Source organism: Geospiza fortis, unplaced genomic scaffold (genome assembly GCF_000277835.1).
Source record: "Geospiza fortis unplaced genomic scaffold, GeoFor_1.0 scaffold173, whole genome shotgun sequence".
Taxonomy (NCBI): domain Eukaryota; kingdom Metazoa; phylum Chordata; class Aves; order Passeriformes; family Thraupidae; genus Geospiza; species Geospiza fortis.
The window spans coordinates 3227696-3248231 of NW_005054334.1; the positions used below are offsets into that span (position 1 = coordinate 3227696).

General features: G+C 49.7%; 2 protein-coding genes and 1 long non-coding RNA gene across 3 annotated transcripts in view; 2 read left to right on the plus strand and 1 right to left on the minus strand.

Moving 5' to 3' along the window:
* The window catches only part of POLR2F (RNA polymerase II subunit F), a 3836-nt gene extending 400 nt beyond the window's left edge, over positions 1–3436 (plus strand). Inside the window, exons 3-5 of the mRNA XM_005421837.2 lie at positions 4–89; positions 1547–1618; positions 3205–3436. Of these exons, the coding sequence (XP_005421894.1) occupies positions 4–89; positions 1547–1618; positions 3205–3295 (249 nt within the window). The 3' untranslated portion in view covers positions 3296–3436. The remainder of the gene's footprint in view (positions 1–3; positions 90–1546; positions 1619–3204) is intronic.
* Positions 3437–6560: 3124 nt separating this feature from the next.
* On the minus strand, positions 6561–16937 carry SOX10 (SRY-box transcription factor 10). The gene is made up of 4 exons (XM_005421838.2): positions 16803–16937; positions 15097–15553; positions 9403–9668; positions 6561–9005 (listed from the first exon to the last, which is right to left on the minus strand). The coding sequence occupies exons 2-4, from the start codon at positions 15504–15506 to the stop codon at positions 8296–8298; spliced, it is 1386 nt and encodes a 461-aa protein (XP_005421895.1). The 5' UTR covers positions 15507–15553; positions 16803–16937; the 3' UTR covers positions 6561–8295.
* LOC115947956 lies at positions 9905–13288 on the plus strand. The gene is made up of 3 exons (XR_004081815.1): positions 9905–9935; positions 10954–11038; positions 13193–13288. It is a non-coding gene; the product is annotated as an uncharacterized LOC115947956 (long non-coding RNA).
* Positions 16938–20536: the final 3599 nt, after the last annotated feature.

Sequence of the window (20536 nt, forward strand, 5' to 3'; positions counted from 1 at the left end):
CAGCAGGCAAACCAGAAGCGCATCACGACCCCCTACATGACCAAGTACGAGCGAGCCAGAGTCCTGGGCACTCGTGCCCTGCAGATAGCGTGAGTATTGCCCGCTGTGCCCCAACGTTGCTGCAGCTGCGCCTCCCTTTGCACTGATTGGTGCTTTCCTCTTCCCTTAAAAACTCCCGGGTCTTCTGAATGCTTCGCATGACTGCTGAGCTTGTGTGTCACCCCCGGGCAGCATGAAGCTGACTCTTTGTTGCACCTGAAGTCTGTGTGTCTCTCCTTGCCGAAACTGTGCTACTTGTGCGTAAAGAGGGAGCTTTTAGTAGCCACAATGAGTTTTCCTAGATCACAGACATAATTACTGGGGAATGGGACAAGACAGTTCTGATTTCTGTCTTTCCTAAGAGAGCCAGCATGCACTTGAAAGCTCATGGCTGGTTTGTGAAAGGTAATGTTGGAGGGAGAGATGCTTCAAATCAGCTTCAATTGATACCACAGGGCTGAAGGAATTGGGAGTGAAAAAACCAACCTGAAATTCAGTTTTTAAAAGTATTTGCAATAATAAGGCCTTATTTATAATAGACAATAGCATTTAGAACTTACTTTAAGTGCTGTCAAGGCTGGCTTTTCTTAATCCATTTGCCTCTTTAGACTTGTTTTAATAATAAATATTAAAAAGGGTTGTGCTTTTTGAAAAACTGCCTTCTGAGAGAGATTGTTAGACAGTGGCAGGGGTTTGAGTTTCATCTTGGTTGGATCCATTTTCATAATGAGGCTTCTCTTGTGCATCATTTAGAAGCTCACAGGCAGGCAAGCTGTTCTTTGCACAGCCTGTAGAGGTGTTTTGTGCATGTTCTTTCAGTTGGTGAGAGACAAGAAAAATGCAGGTGATGAGATGGGCCCGTGCCAGGCCTTTAATCCAAAACACTCTGGTTCTGCTTCACCTGCATCTTCTACTTCCAGTGCTGAGCCCAGGCCAGCAGCAGCTCCCCTGGCCTCACCCACACAGAGCGTGAGCTTTCTGTGCCACCACTGTCCACTGGATGGGTGTAGTCACAATCCTTGGCAAAATGCTGAATTTTTTTTCCGAGAGGTAAAATGCCCTCTAAATCCAGCCCCTCTCTTCCCCTGATCAAGGCCTGGAGGCTGTGAGCAAGTCAGAATGTAAGAGATGTGTTGGAGTTGTAGGAGGCCTGCTCATTTTACAGCAGTTGCACCCTTTTTATTGGATTAATGTAGAACCATTCTTTTCTACATGTTTAAATGCAGCAGAGGGCAACCAGGAGAGTGTGGATGTGACCAGTCCTTGAGCCCCAGCTGGTTAGCAGAGCCCTAGGGATGGGACAAGAAGAACATTGAAGTAAAAGTTTGGTCTGTAACCATCTGGGGGAATTTTCTTCTTGAAGTGCACAACACAGCAAATCAGTTTTGCCAGGATGTTATCCCACCCTCCTACTTTATTGGCTGTTGTAGAGGTGACACAGGTAGGCAGGTGTTGGGCTCTTCCCTCTCTGTGTGTTTGCTCAAGTGGCTGTTGATGTTTTTCCTAGGATGTGTGCCCCTGTGATGGTGGAGCTGGAAGGAGAGACAGACCCCTTGCTCATTGCTATGAAAGAACTCAAGTAAGTGACAGATTTTGTACTGATTTCCCTAAAGCCAGCAGTCCCCTCCTCATCCCAGCATTTAGCAGTTTGTTCTAAGACAGCCTTGTTTTCCCTCAATAACAGTGAGCACCACAGTTGCCTTTTCCTTTTGTCACCTTGGAGTTTCTCCACAGCTGCTCTCTCCCAAACGAATTGCTCCTGCAAATGCTGATAATTAGGACTGCTCTGGACCTCTTCTACTTCACATTCCCAGTATTCTTTATTTCTATGATGGGATCCCAAGGTCCTCATCTTTCAGAAATTGATTTAATTCCCCAAATGGAATTGTTTTGAAGTAGCCATCTGAACAGATCTGTGTTCAAATGAAATGCTGGCAAAAATTAAAATAAGAGTCAGGCTGGTGAGAATGTTTGTTTCCTGCACCCTTGTATGCTTGGCTTCTTGTGCTTTCCCCTGCTTACAGAAAAGTAAATAAATCCTTTCTGACTGCAGCAGAGGCAGCTTTTGGATGACCACTTGCAGGCCCACCTTTCCACAGCCGAGCTCTGTGCTGTCCCACAGTTTTCCTTAACAGTCCAGGTCACATGCAAGCAGCTGGATTTTGTTACTGATTAGGTCCCTGTCCTTAAACAAAATTGTCCCCTGCTTCCCCGGTTTCTCAGTGCACAGAAGCTGCTTTTGCAGATTTTTTATCTGTGACAGCTCCCTCTGCCATTGCTGAAAGCCCTTTAGGTCATTTTCTTGTCAGATCTCCAGGCTCAGACTGAGTTGCTTCTGGTCACTACCTGTGTGTGAGCTCTGGAAAGTAAGTCAGGGTGGTATGTCCTGTTCTGTGCCAAAATTCAGTTGTAATTCTTGGCATCAGGGAGTTACTTTACTACTGGAAAAACAACCTCCCTGAATGTAAAGAAGTTGTGTTACTTTTCAAGTCTGATACAGTTAAAACCTGATGCCCTGGCTAGATTCCAGACTGTCTGATTATGCTTTGCTGACTTCAATCTACTTTCATGAAGTTAAATTGTATTCAGCATTTTCTTGCTCTCTAATGGGCAGTGCTGTGCGCAGTTGCTGGGCTACACTCCAGCTGTAACAGGTTTTGGTACCTGAATAGTCATTGTTGCGTGTATCCTTCTTAAAATGTAACTGATGCTCTCGGGGTGCAAATTTCTCTGTAAATACCAGTTTGTTCTGGAAGTTCTCAGAATTTTGCCACCTTTTTAGTGTTGTGTGGGGAAAAATCTTCTGTCAAACAAAGAGTGGGTTTGTTCTTCAAGTCCCTTGATTTGTATTTTTCCCCTATATCAGGGTTAGGTGCTTGGTGTTGTCTCTTAGTGGGTTCAGACCGCCAGGCTCAATTCCTGCAGGAGCATCAGAGGTCTGAGAGGCCTTTGGTGTTCGTAGTCTGAGGGTGCTGAGTGCTTTGCATCTACAAATGAGGGAAGGTTGTTGGGACTTTGCTACATAATATCTAATCCCTGGTGCTGTGCAGCTCTCAGTTAAATCTGATGAGTTTATTGAAACCACCAAGCACCGCACTTCCATGGCCTACTGAAGTGATACAGTGGAGATTCTGACATTTCTGTTCATCTCTCTCTTCCCTTCAGAGCACGCAAGATCCCCATAATCATCCGTCGTTACCTTCCAGATGGGAGCTATGAAGACTGGGGTGTGGATGAGTTAATTATCACAGACTGATCAGATTCCCGCCATTGGTTTTGGTTTTGCATTCCCAGGGATGTTTCTAATTTTGGTTAGTGTTTGTGTAAATAAATTCTAGATCTCCTTATTTTAAATTAAATGTATTTGGGGGTTTTTGCCCTCTGATTTTCTCTTTCAGTCTTGTATGTCTGAGAGATTACTTTCTTAGCTGTCTCCACCAGTTTGGGTATTATTTTTTTCTCTGTGTGTCATGTAGTGTATTAGTAAGATTAGGGAGCCAAGTGCAATGCTGTTTTTTCAGCTTTCTTGCACTGTTGAAGGCCTCATCTTTTAGCTAGGCCAAAGTCTGCAGTAACTCCTTCCTCTAGTACTGCTCCTCCCTGGTTACAGGACTGATACCCAATTAAACTCCTGCTGTACAGAAACGGTCTGGCAGGTACTTTGGCTTCAGAAAGACTCCAGCCTTCCACCACTGTCCCTTCTTAAAGTGGGAGTGCTGAGACACCTCCATTGCTTCCCCCTAGACAGTTGGGCCTTTGTGCCCTGAACAGGTTGCTGTGGAAACCCCCAATTTCCTCTTTGGCCAGTGCTGACTGTGGGACTTCTCAGGAGTATCGTAGAGCAGCTCTCATCAAGCCACCTATTGTTTCCCTGCTCCCTTGCTGCTTATCAGAAGTGGGGATCCCCTTTCAGTGGCACTGCCCCAGCCGGAAGCGCGGCCGCCCCTCGCTGTCCCAGCAGCTCGGCAGGTGTGGGTTGTTGTTGCACTTACTCCTGGTGCAGCTGTTCTCTGACACAGTGGAACTGAGGTCCTGGGGATGGAGAAGCCATCTCAGTTAAACATACCCTGGTGATTCTTATGGTGGCACAACTGCAGCTAAATCCTAGAGTTCCTTTAATCTGTGTTGTGGTGAAAGATCAGTCATCTGTCCCCTTCAGGTACCTGCACTCTCACCTCTGATGTGCTGGGAGGTAATGTGCTCGAGTCAGGAGTTGGGTGGATGCCTTACAATCTGCAAAGGCTTCCAGCCAGCTGCAGATTTTCATCACTTCACCTAGTTTTTGTTTCTTGATCTGTGTACTTCAAGGTTCTTTCTCTGCAAGGTTCTTTCTCTGCATGTGGAAGGTCTGAGCTTGGGCAGAACACACCAAATCTTTCTCAATTATCTTACTAAAAAGAGCTCTCAGAGGTTTTGGTTTCTATTTTTAAAGAGAAGAAGGAGGAAAGCACACCTCACCTATGGTTTCTGCCTTATATTTTTTTGTGGTCTGGTCCAAAAAGAATATTTCTGACTAGTTTGTGTTAAAGCTTGTGCTTATATATTACGTGACCATTTTCCATGCTGTATGTGTGGTCGGTGCCTGCACATGAGCGTCCATGTCACAAACGGAGTTTATACCCACCTGCCTGGGAACTTGGCTCATGTAACAGCCACGAATGTCATTCTCTTACTGCTCCCTTTAAAAGCACCAGTCTATCCTTCCTCTCCTGGTGTGCACAGGAAGGGCTGGTTTTGGAGGCAATAATACAAGAGCTGAATGGGTCTCTGGGTGAAATGACAGGTCAAAGGGGATGTGGAGATGTTTGCAGGTGCATGGAGGGGGTTGACTGTAAAGAACCCAAATGCTTCCTGGTCCAGGCCATCCTTCCCAAGAAAAGGTTAATTTGCAGCAGTGTGGCCTTCAGCCTTCTCCCCCCACCCTCCATGGAATCCTTTAATCACGTTGGTGCGGTGAAATTTCAGCCCTGAAATGGTGCCTTTGTGCAATCGTTTTGGCGTCTGCCATGGAGCACGGGGTCGTTTTCTTGTCCTTTTTTTTATTTTTTTTAAATGGCTTCTTTGTTCCCTGCCGGACTCCCCTCCCCAGCCTTGCATCTGTATCAGATACGATTAAAGGGATAGGGAAGGATGCCGGGCCAGCTCCTGCTAGGCTGCGGGAGGAGTGGTTAACCCCTCTGTTACCAGTGGTATTCTCAGTACTGTCTTACTTGCAACAACCCCCCTCTGTGAGTGGCATCGTCTTCCACTGGCAAATGGTCGAGGCAGAGCCCACTCACTTTCCTAATTTGTTTCTTGAAGAGCTGGAGTATTTATGTGAGATTCAGAACTTTGTTCTCCCGCTCTTCTGTTCATCCATGCTGTGTCACTTCTCTTTCCCACCCATGTGATCAGCTTTCATACCTCTAATTCCACCATGGCTTCCCTTCCTCCCTACCTGTGCTCCTGATTTGCTCAGCAGTGCCCTTCTGGGCTCTTCCCACAGCCTGTGATTTGGGGTATAGGTTTCTCCTCCTCTCCATGAATGGTCAGTCCTATTTTGCATGGAACTCTTTAGCTGGCATCACTATTATTAGATTAATTAAGCCATCCTGCTGTGGTTGCTCTTGGCCCTATACAGAACTTCATTCAAAAATAGTGCTGTGCTTTTTAAAAAGCTTTGAACATTCCTAGATGTTTTTGAATAGTTCCTAGATGTTCTGCTTCCTCTACTCACCCATAAAGTGTTTAGCGAACAGGAACTCACTGCATCTGCTCACATGCACCAGCACTGAAGCCCTTTGGAATCAACTTGTAATTGTTGGGAGTGTCTGTGGTAAATGGGCTCCTACCACTCTGTCTTGAGAGATGTTCTTATGCAGAGTGATACAAGTTGAGATACCCTCCCAGGACCTGACTATATACAAAGTATCTTCTTCAACAAGTGAGGAAGTGTATACATGTGTTCTGGAATATACTGTGTGTGTATGAGGGTTTGTGTTTAGATTCTTGCTTGTGGAAGGCAAGAGAGTGGGAGTTTGAGTTTTTACAGAGAAATTAATGGCTGCTTCCAAAATACACAAATTTGTGTATGTGGGCAAGTTTTTTTTTTGAAGGTATGTCATCTGCTACCTGGTCATGAGGACCCAAGATGAGAAACCCCAGACTTCTATCCTAGAGAACATTAGCAATCACACGAAGAAATTTTTGGGTGAGGCAGGTGCAAAATAATACTCTTGATTGCATGTGCTCTATCTCAGATGAAGAACAGAAATCAGTGTTAGTGCTTTTCTCATGGAAGAAGTGGCTGGAGGTAAGGTGTAAACAGAAGATGAGCCTCAGCTCCATGAAGGAGTCTGGACAGCCAGTCAGAATTGTACCTGTGTCGTCTTCCTGAGAGGCAGAGGAAGGCTGTGTCCTCTTCCTGAGAGGCAGAGGAAGGCTGTGCACAGGATCTGTGTGGTGGTGTGTGTGACCCATCATACATGTACTGGGGGTAAAAAACAGAGACTTGCAGAGAAGAGGTCAAAGAAACCCAGACATGTGAAAATGAAACTTAATAACTTTATTATTCCATATGTTTAATGCAGAGTTAATGGTGCTAGGATGGCACAGAGACTGAGGAAAGGGAGGTAGGGGAGGAAGGTGCTACTTGCATAAATAAGGGGACAGGGCTGGAAGAGGTTACATGCGTACAGGGAGCAAACATTCTACATGATCTTTTCAGACACCACAAGGATAAGTCATCTGTAGCTAAGGGAGGCAGGAAGGGCATCTGACAGTCATATCAACAGAGGGATACAGCAGCACCCATCACAGTCCACATTTGGTTAAAGTCTCTTTCTAGACTGGCATATGCCTTGAAAAGTCCCACAGCATGTCTCTGCAATCAGCTGTCAGGAATCATCTTTTCCTGCGGCAGTTTTTGTGCCAGTTCGCTCCCTGGCATGACAAACCACCCCAGTACTGGAGATGACAAAAAGGAGAAGAAAGCAGACTGTCCTCAGATGTTGGGCTGAAAAAAGAGGTTGATCTCTGAGACATGGTTGCTTCCAGTTTGAAACCCAAAGGCACCTAAATAGGCTTCTTTCGTCATCCAAGATTGGGTCTGTATCTACCTTGCTTAAAGGCACAGGAGTATCTTTCCATTCTCAGCATAGATGGGAGGGAGGTGTTGGCTGACTGGGAGACATGATGGACGAATGAGTTCAGCCTGGGTTTGGAGTGGGAGCTCAGAGAGTACTGGAATCAACTCGGGGTGTTGGCAAGTGCATAGTAGCTTTCTTGGTGCCTCTTCATTTCATGCAGGCACTGTCAGACATGGGAGAGCAAGGGCCAGGTTTGCTCAGAGGTCGTTTGGGGTTCTGAAGAGATTAGAAGAGACTGTGAGGCCAGAAATGCCGGACATAAATGAATGATACAGAGTAATTTAAAAAAAGGAGGATTCACCCATAGCACCGTAATGATTCATTGGTCCTTCCCCACCTCTCCTCCACCTTCATACATGAACATGTGTGTGCACACAGGCTGTGATACGAGTAATGCTAAGGCTGGCCATGCTGTTCCCAAATCCCAGGTACTGTTCAGGCAAGCCTTCAAACCTCCATGCTGGGAAGAGTGTGGGATTAAACAGAGACAGGATGGTGGGGAGAGGTGGGGAGAAAAGCTAGGGTGCAGCTGTGGAAATCAGCAGGGAAGCAAGCGTAGGTTGGTCTTCCAAGGGGTTCAAGATTCATACATGTGTGAATCTTAGGCAGGACTGCTGCACGATGCTGATTGCAAGGAAGCCGGCCATGCCATCCTCCGTACTGCTCCTCCTGGGACGTGTCCGCCAAGGCTGAGCAGCCACCCAACACCCGCAGCAGGTGACAAAATGTTGGCCATTGTGGCCTGTTGGAAACACTTGCAAGCTTCCTGGAGCAGTGTGGGAGGAGAAGGAAAGGACAGTCTCTCTCATCGTACAGTCCAGGGTGCGCACAACAAAACCCACCACAGACCAGTCACTCCATGTCTAGAATCCTCCTCATCTAGAAGGCCAATAAGGCATCGCAAGCCATTCACGTGGCCTGTGTGAAATTGGTAAAGGGCGAAAGGACGATAAACCTTCCTCTAGATAGGTGTGCCAGCAAGAGCTGGGATCAAGAAAGGCACTTCAGTATGCTTGGTGGGTTCTGGTGGCTGGATGGCACTGAGTGACCTTGGAGTTCGGAGGCTCTTCTGCCTGTGCTGATTCTTCGGAGCCTTTCCGTCGCTGCTTCGGTCACTGTTCCCCATTCCCTATGGTCTGGAGAGAGTTGTGTACACGGGCTGTTCCCAATGTGTGGGGCTATGGGACTGTGGCACGGAGGGTGCAGGGTCAGAGATGGCAGTGTAAAGGGGACGTTGGGAAGGTCCCATATAGGAGAAGGCAGAGTAGAGGCCAGAGGCTTGGGTGGAATGGCTGTAATAGGGTCCCGAGGGCTGGTGGTCCGGGTAGTCAAACTGTGGCCTGGAGATGGAGGGGAAGGCCGAGCCGTAGTGGGGCAGACTCAGGGATGTGTAAGCAATCTGGGAAGTGGAGGGCTGGTCAGTGTAATGGCCTCCGGGGGTGGACCCCTCCGTTTTCACCTGGGCCTTTGAGTCCACCACCGATGAGGTGGCAGTGGACAAGGAGACTCCGTGCTGCTTCGAGATCCAGGCAGAGTGTCCGCTGGCCGCAGCCAGGGCGCTCCCGAGGCCGTAGCCAGCCGCAGCCGCATAGCCCCCGACATGGCCTGGGTGGCCGGCGTGTCCGTTGGGCGGCAGGTACTGATCGAATTCATTGACATCAAAGGTCTCCATGTTGGACATCACCTCATGGCTGATCTCCCCAATGTCCACATTTCCAAAGTCAATGTGTGGCTTTCCCCCTTCCCCCAGGGAACGCCCTTCTCGTTTGGAATCGGCTTTGCCTGCCTGCATCTCTGTCTTAGGGGTGGTAGGAGGTGTGGGGGGCCCATGGCTCTGACCTGCAATGTGAAGGATATTTTGAAAAGGAAAAAGAGAGAGGAGGTAAGTTACAGCTTTATGACTTGATCTATACACAACCCATCTCTGTTCTTCCCAGTATGCCAGCAGCTGTCTAGCTGGAGGCTTTGGTGGAGGTAGAAAGAAATAGACAAAACCAAATCTCTTTATATCATCTTGTGGAAAAAAGGGAGGATGTAATGATACATTGCCTGACTAGAGGAATGCAAGTGCCTCTGAAACTCAGGCATGTCCGTGTACTGCTGATACCAGCAGTCTTCTGGGTCATGAGTAAGGTGTGAGCCCCATCACTAAGGCTTTCACCACGATGACTTGTCTTTTCTGAGCCTCTGGCTTGGCTGTAGTCTGTCAAGAGATTCACTGAGACCCAAGACTCACCTGAGGAGTGTTCTGGATGGCCATCAGACATGGGCGACCCTTCGCCGGGATGCCTGTGATCCAGGTGGGCATTCTTGTAGTGGGCCTGGATGGCAGCAGCCCCAGCACCCTCCCCTTCTACCTGGCCTTCACCCTCGCCCTGTGTGGCCTTGCCGTTTTTCCGCCGGCGGGGCTGGTACTTGTAATCAGGATGGTCCTTCTTGTGCTGCATCCTCAGCCGCTCCGCCTCTTCGATAAAGGGACGCTTGTCGCTTTCGTTCAATAACCTGCAGAGACCAAGGTGGGAAAGAAGAGGGAAAGGAGTGGGGCAGGTCCATCAGAAAAAAACACCTATGCTCAGTATTGTGAGACAGAGTGTGTAAATCCAAATGCCAGGATGTTGCCCCATGGAGGGTACGTCCCAAAACAATAGGAAGAACTTGGAGTGTTTCCATAGAGACAGCAATGCTTTCCTTCTTCTCCTTAGTCATTAAGCCCTGCCAATGGTTGGTGCCAGTGCTGGGTCCCCCACTTGTGGGATGCTTCTCACCTCAGTAAGTTCAATTTACCTTCTCTTCCATTGCCAAAGGGTGAAGTGCAACCTTTTGTAGCTGTGTTAAATAAGGGTGGACAAGCTACTTTTAAAAACTTCGGGCAAATTAAGGGCAGTTGCAATTGTCCTTTGGACAAAAGTAGTGTACTACCTGTAGTGCTGCCTGCCCCATGTCTCTTGCTCTTCCCCAGACTGTATTTGTTCCAGGTTAACCTCCCCCCTTCTATAGGCTTTGATCCTAGTTTGAGGCTGTATGGAACACCAATAGGAGCAATTGATATTGGCTCCACAGGAACCAAGTAAAGCAACCTTTAGTCATTTTGCAATATTCTAAAAGGGAATTTGGAAGTTTGGAAAGGGCTAGATACCCTAGCAGAAAGAAAATTTGGAAGGGCTAGGAACTATATTCTACTATTCCTGGAGCTCCTGCTCACCTCAGACATGGATAATGCAAAAGGCTGAAGCACAAAGGACCAGCCTTCCTTGAACTTGGCCAAGCAATTGTAAAAAATTTAGCTGCTATTTTGCTGGCTTTGTAGAAGTAGATGAGCCTTGGTCTCTGGATGAAAGGACTGCAGAAATGTAAGCTCCTTGTCTGTATTCCTGCCAGATCATGGGCTGCTCCAGTTAAGGCTCTCTGAGGAAATGGTGAAATGCACAGGCAGGATGCCTCAGAGCGCTTGAAGATAAGATCAAACTCATTGCTCAAGCCTTTTGCAGCATTTCAGCTGGAAGCACTTCAATTTCATATGATTTTCCTCCTTGTATTCTTGTGACTCAAGGTCATCCTGCCTTCAGCCAAAACCCAGTGCTGTCGGAAGGGACCAGTCTTCTCATGACTGGGAACTCAAAACAGCCATTATGAATGGCAGGGCTCACAAACAGCCAAAAAAAAAATCCATTTATGTTATGTCCTCACCTTTTTCTCCCCAGCAAAAGAACTACATGGGGATGGGACTGTGCTAGCACCTTGGCACCCCCAAAGCCCTTAGCACTAAAATATGACCAATTCTGTTTAGCTGTAGGCTCTGGGGAAGATATAAAGGCCTGAACTGACCTGAAAAACTGAAGATGAAGTGGAGGTATGGCTGAAGGAATATACAGGTAAATCTGGTGGGCAATCAGATTGGTTACCAGCAAGTAACAGGTTGGTCCCTAAACACCCTTTCCCCCCCTGCTCCCTGTGCATCGCCTTGGCTGGTAGACAAGGTGTGTGACATGATGCTGACCTGGGTTCACTCCAGTCAGCCTGAGCAGGTTGTGGCCGTGCACCACATTCCTCCACTGCCTTAATCCTGGAGATTAAAGCAACTGAGCCACCATGAATCCAGCACCAGCTTTCCTGTCTCCCTCCTGCCACTGTATACCACGCTCACAAGTCCCAGAGGGTTCTAATCCCTCAGCCTGTGCTACTCCAGACAGCCCTCTAAGGGTCAGCCCTCATAGGCCTTGTGGACTGGGACCAACTTTGCCTTGGCAAATTCTTCATCTTTATGGAACGTGGGATATGGAGAATAGGGGAAAATGTGCAAAGCTCAGCCTCTGAGATCTGTCTTGTGGATCATGGAGCCTACAAGGTGTCAGATCCCTGCCCTCTGATCTATGCTGAAGTGCCTCATCTCCTCTCCTCTTGACAGCAGCCTGTGGGTAGTGCCACCAACAGGACAGAGGCAAGTCTACTCCCCACATCTTTGCCTTCTCTCCAAGGCTGCCTGCTCCCTCCTCCCTCCCACTGGGATCAGAATTCAAATCAGCTTTAGCAAAGTGAAACTGGTGCGAGCAGGCAAAGGCCAGGAGATTTGGGGGGATTTGGATTTCACTTGCTTCCTGCCCTCCCCCTCCTGCCCCCCACGCTCTCCAGGCCATAATGCAAAGGAATCTCGCACGGGCAGAGAAGTTACGGATCACAGAGCAAAGCCCTTCATGGGGCTTATCGAAGCCCGACACCAAATGCTCACCCCCGAGCCGAGGGGAGAGGGGCAAGCATCCAGCGCCATGCTCTGGGAGGAGAAAGGAGGGCTAAAACCTTCCTGCTCGCCTCTCAGAGCCTCTCCTTCTGCCACCTGGCATGGCACTGCTCCGTGTGCCAGGCGCCTGGCTCAGCAGCCTGAGGCCTGACCCTGGCTGGAGCTCAGCTGCCAATGGGTCAGTGCGGTGATGGGCTTGGGCACTGGGGCTGATGCAAGGCAAGAGCTGGTTGGGAGCAGAAAGCAGCCCTCCTACATGTCCATGGCCCTAGATTTTGTGGGCATGAACCAATTCCCTGGGTGTTGCCACCCTCATGCAAAGATCCCTCCATCGGGGCCCCTTGCTCCTCCCTACCAAGCCTTCCACCCCTTCTTCCCGTGCCTCCCTTGTTTTCAGCCCTGGAGGTGGTGCTGGCATTTTGGCTGGGAGTCATGCTGACATTTTCAGCAGCCAGCCTCCATTTGAGAGCTGTTCCCTGTCCTGCCCTGGGAAAGGAAAGCATTCAAGGACAGATTTCGTTACCATCAAGCACAAAAATTCTCCCTTCTTTTTTAGTATGTCCCATTTGTTGTCTGCACCCATCACACACCCCAATGGCTACAGACTGGGGGAGGTCGATGGGGCCATAAGCCCCCTGGCATTGTGTTTGGGGTCAGGCAGGTAACATGGCCCTCTGGGCATATCCTACAGCCCCTTCCAGTGAGGGCTGGTGCCTGTGGAAGACATGGCAATGCAAATTCTGGGCTGTTGCATCCTATTTTGCAGGTGCCTCTCAAGATTTCCATCCTCTTCCATCCCTACCCAATGCCAATTGCTGGGGATGTGCTTGGTTTAATGGTGGTCTGCAAGGAGTCCCTGTGGTCACCAGCCTTTGCCTCTAACCCACCCTTTATCTGTATAAGCTCAGAACAGCTAACATTTTCCCAAGCGACAAACTATGGCAGTAGCGAGGGTTCCAGTGACCACCTTTGCAAGGACATTCATCGAAAGTTTGAGGCTAAGTCATCCAGAAAAAATCCTGTCTGCTTGCAGCTGTACCCATGTATGGTAGGAGCTATACCTGGGGGACAGTGTAGATAAGGCAGTGGGAACCTGAGCAGCGGGACCTGAGCCCAGCCATACCGTGGCTGGAAGGCAAGGCTCTGGGTTACTATCCTGGTAATCTTTGGGCCACCTCCCCTGGAGTTTTGTGGTTGATATTTCCCCCCAGCCTCACAGAAATACACACACATATGACCAGATACTGACTGCACCCATAACCCAGCTTGTTGCGTTGTGTGATCTCCATAGGGGCTGGCACAGCTCGGAGATCCTCAGCATTCATGAGGAGAGGAGACATTCAAGAGAAGCACCCAGGTGGAAAACTCAGCAGCTTACAACTACCCCATGCCTGACCCTGCAAGCTTCTCATCTGAGCAATGCTTCCTGGCTGTATTGTGCCCTAAGAAACACACAGGGACCTTGACCATTGTCTGGCAGCAGCGTCCTGCTGCTCGGAGTCCCATGTGGCCAGCAGTGGGAGCCATGTCCTGGGAGCAGGGAGGCATTTGAGTGCGTGACTGTGGCCGTGGGCTGGAGGCTCCATCTCCCTGTGCTCTGAATGCAATTCCTGTGGAGGTTTCACTGCTCTGCTATATTTTCAAGGAAAATACAGTGCCTGGAAGGAGACACCATTGCTCTAAAATCTGGTAAAATTTTGCAGTAAAGGAATGATGTCTTGAAATCAACATTTCGGGGACAAAAAGGGTAGGTCCCCCCCACACACCCCCTTTTCAACACAGCTTCACAATCCAGAGGCTGGCAGCAGAGTCCCAGGTGAAAGCAAGTGCTGTGGTAAAGGGAAGGCAGAGATCCAAGCAGGAAAGATCAGATGAGGCATTCACAATCAATGCTCTGCCTTTGACTTCCCAAGGAAATCCCTTTGCTGGAGTTACGTTAGACACTCAGGAGTCATGGTAAACAGGCTGACATAGCAGGGAGAGAATCTAATGCCCATGGGGTTGGTTCCTTGAGAGCTAGGCTGTTTGAAGCTAGGAATGAATAGCTGCTATAAAGAGTGTGTTTTGAAGCTTCTGCTTCAAAAAATGTGTCTTGGCTCACCCAAAAGGGAGGGCTTTTCTATGAAATGATGTCAGGGTGTGAGAATGAGAGGGCTGTTTGCATGAGCCTTGGTTTGCCTTGATTGGCGTGAGGCAGGGGACTGTGCTGGGGACTTGTGGCAGAAAGTAACAGGTTGGTGGGGTTATCAGCAGAGAGCGTCCGACGGGAAGGATGCGGCACAGCCAGCCTGACACATTTGGCTTTGGCACAACAGCTCTCTGCACACTCCTGGGCTGGCTGCACTCCATGACAGCAGCCTATGGATCTGCTGGAGGAAGGAGGGGAGGCTACTCAAAGGACCCAGGATCTGCGCAAAGTGAAAATAGCTGCGCAAACTGGCGGTGCCAAAGGACAAGTGTACATGTGCTAGTGAGAAGGGAGGGCATCTCTTTGTGTGAAAAGAAGATGGAGTTTGTTTGAGCCAGCATATTCCAAGAGAGCCTGCTAAGGCTGGAACTCTTGCAGGTCTCTTCCTCTCTGCTAAGCCTCAGCCCCTATTTCTACCTGTTGTCTCTCCTTGTCCATTTCACTGCACGTGCATGGCCTGCCAAAAGTGGATGGGTGTCAGGCTCTGACTGCCTGTCTCCTTTCCCCTGACCTTCCTCCTCAGCTGTAAATCCCTCTGCTTTGTGGCACAGCCTGGTAAAGAAACCCTGTTGGTGCTGGGATCTGAGTTCAGACAGGCTTGAGGCAGCTACCTGTGACTTAGCTCTTAAGTCTTGAGCTCAGCCAGTTTACTGCTACCGCACAACTGAGCCCTACAGGGAGGGTGAGCCAAGAAAACAAGATCTCCCCAGGCAGTCAGGCAGGGAGGACCAGAATGAGTGTCCTCATCAGGAACAATAGGGAAACTTAGTAGGAAACAAATGGAAAGGGCTGCTGCTCAGGACGGAGGTGAGCTCTGCTGAGGAAACCTTCACTACATCCAACCACCGCTCTTGCTCCAGCCAACAACTGCGCCTCCTGTGAGGGGGCTCACCATACAGAAATCCCCTCAAGGGACACCAATTCCATCCTCCACATGACCACACAGTCCTCTAGAGGACACCTGCAGACCTCAGTCCTCCCACCCCACATTCACCGCTCTCCCTTACCTCCAGAGCTTCCCCAAGGTCTTACTGAGCTCGGCGTTGTGCAGGTGCGGGTACTGGTCAGCCAGTTTCCTCCGGGCAGCCTGTGCCCACACCATGAAGGCATTCATGGGCCTCTTGACGTGGGGTTTGCTCTTGTTACTTCCATTGACCCGGACGGGCATGGGAACCAGGGTCCAGTCGTAGCCGCTCAGCACCTGGCTGACTGCCTCGCGGATGCACACCGGGAACTTGTCATCGTCCGCCTCTGAGTCTTGCTGCTCCTTCTTCACCTTCCCCATCTCCCCATTCCCAGAGCCAGTGAGGTGCGGGGAGTTGTCTGATGCCATGGAGGGTCCTGGGGAGAGGCAGTGGTGGTCTTCAGAGCCCACTGGGCTCATCTCCACCTCTGAAAGGTCTTGGTCGTCAGCCATCGTGTCTCTAAAGCTTTCCCTCTTCCTTCTTGCTGTCCTTCTTCTCACTGGGGAGGGAAGAGAGGAAGACAAAAACAAAGGAAAGAAAGGAAAAAAGAGGAAAAGAGAGAAAATGAGAAGCAACCACCAAATCTGAAAGGAACTCCAAGGTTTCTGAAGAACTGACCATGAGACAGGGGCTGCTTAATTAAAGAGCAAGCAACGCAATTGCCGTGTACACCACAGAACCCGTGATCAGTGGGGGTGGGGATGGGTCGGGGCCCCTGATTAATTGGGATATTGCTCCCTATCTCTGCAATCGTGCGGAGCTGACATGTGGGGAAGGGCCTGCAGCGAGAGGGATAATGAAAGTTGGGGACCTGAAAGGGGAGAGACATGCACCATTCTGCCTGGGCACAGCACCCCACAGAGGAGTGGAATGTGGAGGAGAGCCACCGAACTTGGGGGGAGAAGTGCCCCTTTATTTCAAAGACATGCAGCGAAATGTCTGGAGGGAGGCATGGGAGGGGAAGCACCAACAATCTGTCTATAAGCCAGAAGGGACTGATACCCTAGGTGCAAGGGAACCTGAGCGGGTGGCACCACCATGCAGAGAACCAGCCCAGGCCTGGGATCCACATCCAGAGACCCTGATCCCAGCTGTGAGAAAGTGCTTCTGCAGGGGCATCTCCTCCCTCACTCTCCTCTCACAGCTGATAAACCAAAGGCTTAAAATACATATACGCTTTGTCCACACACACCCTCCAGTACATGTGTGTATGCATATGCACACTCACAGTGATGTATCTGTATCTGTATCTGTATCTGTATCTGTATCTGTATCTGTATCTGTATCTGTATCTGTATCTGTATCTATCCAGACAAAAACACAACCAAGTTTAACTTTGAGACAAGTCATAGCTTTGAGTTGCCTGTCCCACACACTCTGCCTTTCTCCTTCTGTCTGCAGTCACCTCTGAAAGTCCCTGCTGCTGTGCAGCAGTTCCCCCCTAAGAGAAAAAAAACACTCTAAAAATAAAGGCCTCTCTATTCCTCCCCATCTAGAAATTAAAAAAAAACAAACAAATAAAAGTAGAAGAAGGAAGAAATTTAAAAAAAAAGGTGATGGAAAAGCATGCCTCTGGCTTAACTGGAAAAAAAAAAGCCAGCGCATAGCAAGAGCTGCTGTCCCTCTAGTTTCAGAGGGCAACACAGACTCTTGTTTGGAAAAATGAAGAAAGTAAGAGAAAGTAGAGGGGAAAAAAGCACAAATGAAAGCGTGCGCGTGTGCAAGCGAGCTCAGGTAGGAAAACTTACATTGCTGGCTGGTGTGCCGGGCAAATCCTGCAGGGCTGTGATCCCAATAGCCCCCCTGCTCTCTCTCCAGCCCCAGCGGTGTCGGGGCGCGCAGCACGGGGAGGCTCTCAAGCGAGTGCCATTCCTGGAGGGAGGCTTGGTTTTTACTAATACCCCGGCTGGATGTCTCTAGCTGGCTTTGCTGCTTAGCACCGGGGGAGGGAAGGGCGGAAGGTGGAGCCAAGCACTCCTCAGAGCCACAGTACGGTCGGCCAGGGACGGCGGGGAGGGGACACAGGCAGCCCCCCACCCCACCTCAGCCACCAGTACGTTCCCTGTTTTCCATGGTGCCAGCTTCTTCATGGGAATTGCTGGCATTGCTGCTCTCAGTGGCATGGCCACCCCAGAGATGGTGCTGGAGGATTCAACCCTGGCAGGTTGGGGTGGTGGGATGCTGGAAGGGGTGTGGGTGGTTTGGGGAGAAGGGTGTGCTTCCTCAGGATGGGGGTCCCCCTCCTTCTTCCTAGTATCATGGTTACTCCTAAAGGATCTAGCACTCCCCACGTGCTAAATGAGTCCCTAGTCCTCATCACAGAGTTGCATGAGGATTCCTCTATGCTGAAACAAGTTGACCTGGGACCCGGGGTCAAGGCACTGTGAAAAGGGCATCATCCAGACCTGTATCTGCAAGGTAGGGAAGGAGATGCAGGGCATCAGAGGTGTTCTGAGGGTGGAGGACATCAGGTCCAGGGAAAATGCCATGCTGCTGGACGGTGGATACCAGTTTGAGCTTTCTTAAGATTTTTGCACTCTAGGGATGGGCCCTGTGGGATCTTGCCATGATAAGCAGGCTCTGCTTCCTCTAGCACGCTGAGCTGCTCCTATAGGCAAACGTGGTCTCACAAGGAAAGTGGGGTTTCCTAATGAGAAGGACTCTCACACTCACCCTCTTCTTGCTGCTTGTGCACTGGGACACGTAATAGATCTCAGCTCTCAATGGTTTAGAATGTTCTCCCTCACATCTTTTTTCCAGCTCACTTTCCTTCCCACATGCCTCTGGTAGTTGGCTTCTTCAATTTCCTTTGTTACCAGGGCTCACATAGACCAACACCAACTCCATAACCATGAGAAGTCACCCACAAAAATTCTGATGATCTCCTATGGTAGCAATGAGATAAACCGAGCTCCTGCCCCAGCTCCCTGCTGCAGACTCAACCTAAAGACATTTCAGTGCTAAGTCAGAAAATACAAAGAGATTAATGCCTATGACCCAGGCAAACAGCTTGGAGGGATTTCAAGAACATTTTCAACTCCTATAACAGATATTCACTCTCCAGAAGCTTTGTGTTAGAAAGACCCAGAAAACCACTGGCTGGCACCACATGGATTATGAGGTGCCACAGGAAACCCCTGCAAACTGGCTGACAGCTTAGGGCTGTTTCCCTGCATGCCTGGTGTTGTCTAGAGTAAATAAAGATGAAACCATAGGGTGGCGGCAGGGAAAACCTCACTAAATCCCAGTGAGAAGCCTTTACTGATCAGAGCTGGGAGGGGAAAATGGCTACATGCCATTAGGATCAAGCAGGCAGCTCTGCTTAAACAGGCTGCTTGCGCCCCACAGAAAAAAAATAACTTTGAAGGGATCATCTCCTACCTTTCTTCTCTTCAGTATTACCTACTCTGGAAAAGAAGATGGATTCAAATACTTTTCTTCACATGATGCCTTTTTCCCTTTAGAAAAGAAGAATGTAAGTGTCTTTTTGACGACAAGAAAACCCAGTGGAGAGTCTCACAAAGCAGCATCGCGGCCCTGCTTTCTTGGCCGAAGCAGCAGCTGGTCAACCTCGAGCCTTGCCATTTGGGATGAGTTCTCTCACCAACAGACTCCCCAGTTGTGGCTGGCACAAGAAGAGGACTCACAGCACAGATGGGCAATTTGGCAGCTCACCCTCTGTCTGGCATGCAGATGACCAGCAAAAGCAAGTGAAGCAAGGTCAGTTCCTACACAGTTGTGTGTGGCCCACTGGATCCAGAGTCAGTGAATCTGCAGAGCTCATGGCACCTTCCCCAGCCGGTAAGGGTCATCCTCAATCTACAGGGGCCCTGCATAGGACTGTGGGAGAACTGGAACTGGAAGTTTGGTCTCCTGCCCCTCAAGAAGGCAACTTCTGCTGAGAAACATTGCCCTGCTTGTTTCCCTGGCTGCGGCCAGCCTCCAACCTGGAGCAGGGAGGGAGAATGACACAGAAAATAGCCAGAAAATGGTGTTTATTTGCTAGTTCCTGTGGATTCCATGGGAAAAAGGGGGTGTGGCTGAGATTTCTTGTTTTCCTCTGGAGTGAGGATACAGGATTCAGAGCTTCAGGTGGTAGGGAATGAGAGGCCAGAGGTCTTCTAGTGCTTTGCTGGAGAGGATCCCCAGTCAGGAGACAAAAACAAGAGCCCCACAAGGCACTGAGTGAAGTTTACAGTCTGCTCAGCTCATACCTCGAGTGCAACAGGTAAACTGCAGAGAGAACAGCTCCCAGCTGGGCAAGAAAGGAATCAGACCCAGAAGGGATTTCAGTAACCTCGAGGGCACTGGACCAGTGTTTTTCCCACTGCTCACCATCCCTGTCAGAGCCTGCTGCCACCAGCCAGCCAGGAGCCAAGTCCAATTTGTGCCTCATTGCAGAGCCATGGGTGGCTCAGCTGCAGAGAGGGATGTCCTCAAAGGAGTGTGTACCAGCCACACAGTCTCTGCTATCTCAGTGTCTCCTTGTATTTAAATGTTGAGGAAGGGGCTTTTTCCCTCTATTCTGCTTTTCTCCAATTCTTGTATTTTGTCTCCTTTGGTCCTACTTCCACTTTTTGAATTATCTTTTATTTTGCAGTCTGTTTACCCCTTTTTTCAGCACCCTCTCAGAGCACTGAGTGTTTGTATATCCTTGTCCAAGCCTCTTCTGTCCACGTGTCCTGTGTCCATGCCACTCCCAAGGATGATAGGGAAGACACCCTGCTCAAGGCTGGCTGCTCGGTGCACAAGGAGCATCATTGGATGGCACCTGCTTGGTGTGGTTTCAGCAAGGGGACCATATTGGTGGGACACCTCCTCCACCAAGATGGGACCACGGAGGTTTCGGGGGAGGGGTTTTGCTAGGTGACACCTATCCCCTGCACCTGTGGCAAGGGAGGAGTCACAGGGAGAGCATGTCCACAGCAGAGGAGCAGCAGGATCCCCAGCACGAGAGCCAGCTTTTGTCCCCTGCCCAACTCAGGGGCACAGCACTGGTATTGTCCCAGGACTGCCTGGGAAAATGGGAGGGGTTCCCTGTGAAATCTTTCCATACAGTAAAACAGCGTCACAGCTGGGGAGCAAGGAGGGGACGATACAGACATTCAAAAAAATACACATACACACCCCCCAGCCAAACAATACCCACAGTGTGCTGAGGGAAAGGGAGACCCATGAATTGGGAGTTTGATAAGGATTTTCTCCTGCGCGCGTCTGCTCTCTCAACAGCCCCTTCAGTTTTCCCAACAGCCCCCCCTCCTTCCCTTTCTGGCTTTCTTGTTTGGGCCTTAAACAGTGCACAGTCTTTGTTCAGGACACAGGTGAATGACAATCATGTGATTAACACACGCTCGCACACACACACGCACGCACATAAAAAGCTTTTTAAGAGCGTCCAGCTTGCTCCAGACCCAAAGACGGGAGAGGAAGCCCGGGCTAGGAGGAGCTGAGACGGCGGCAGTGGCCAGGATGGGGACAGCCA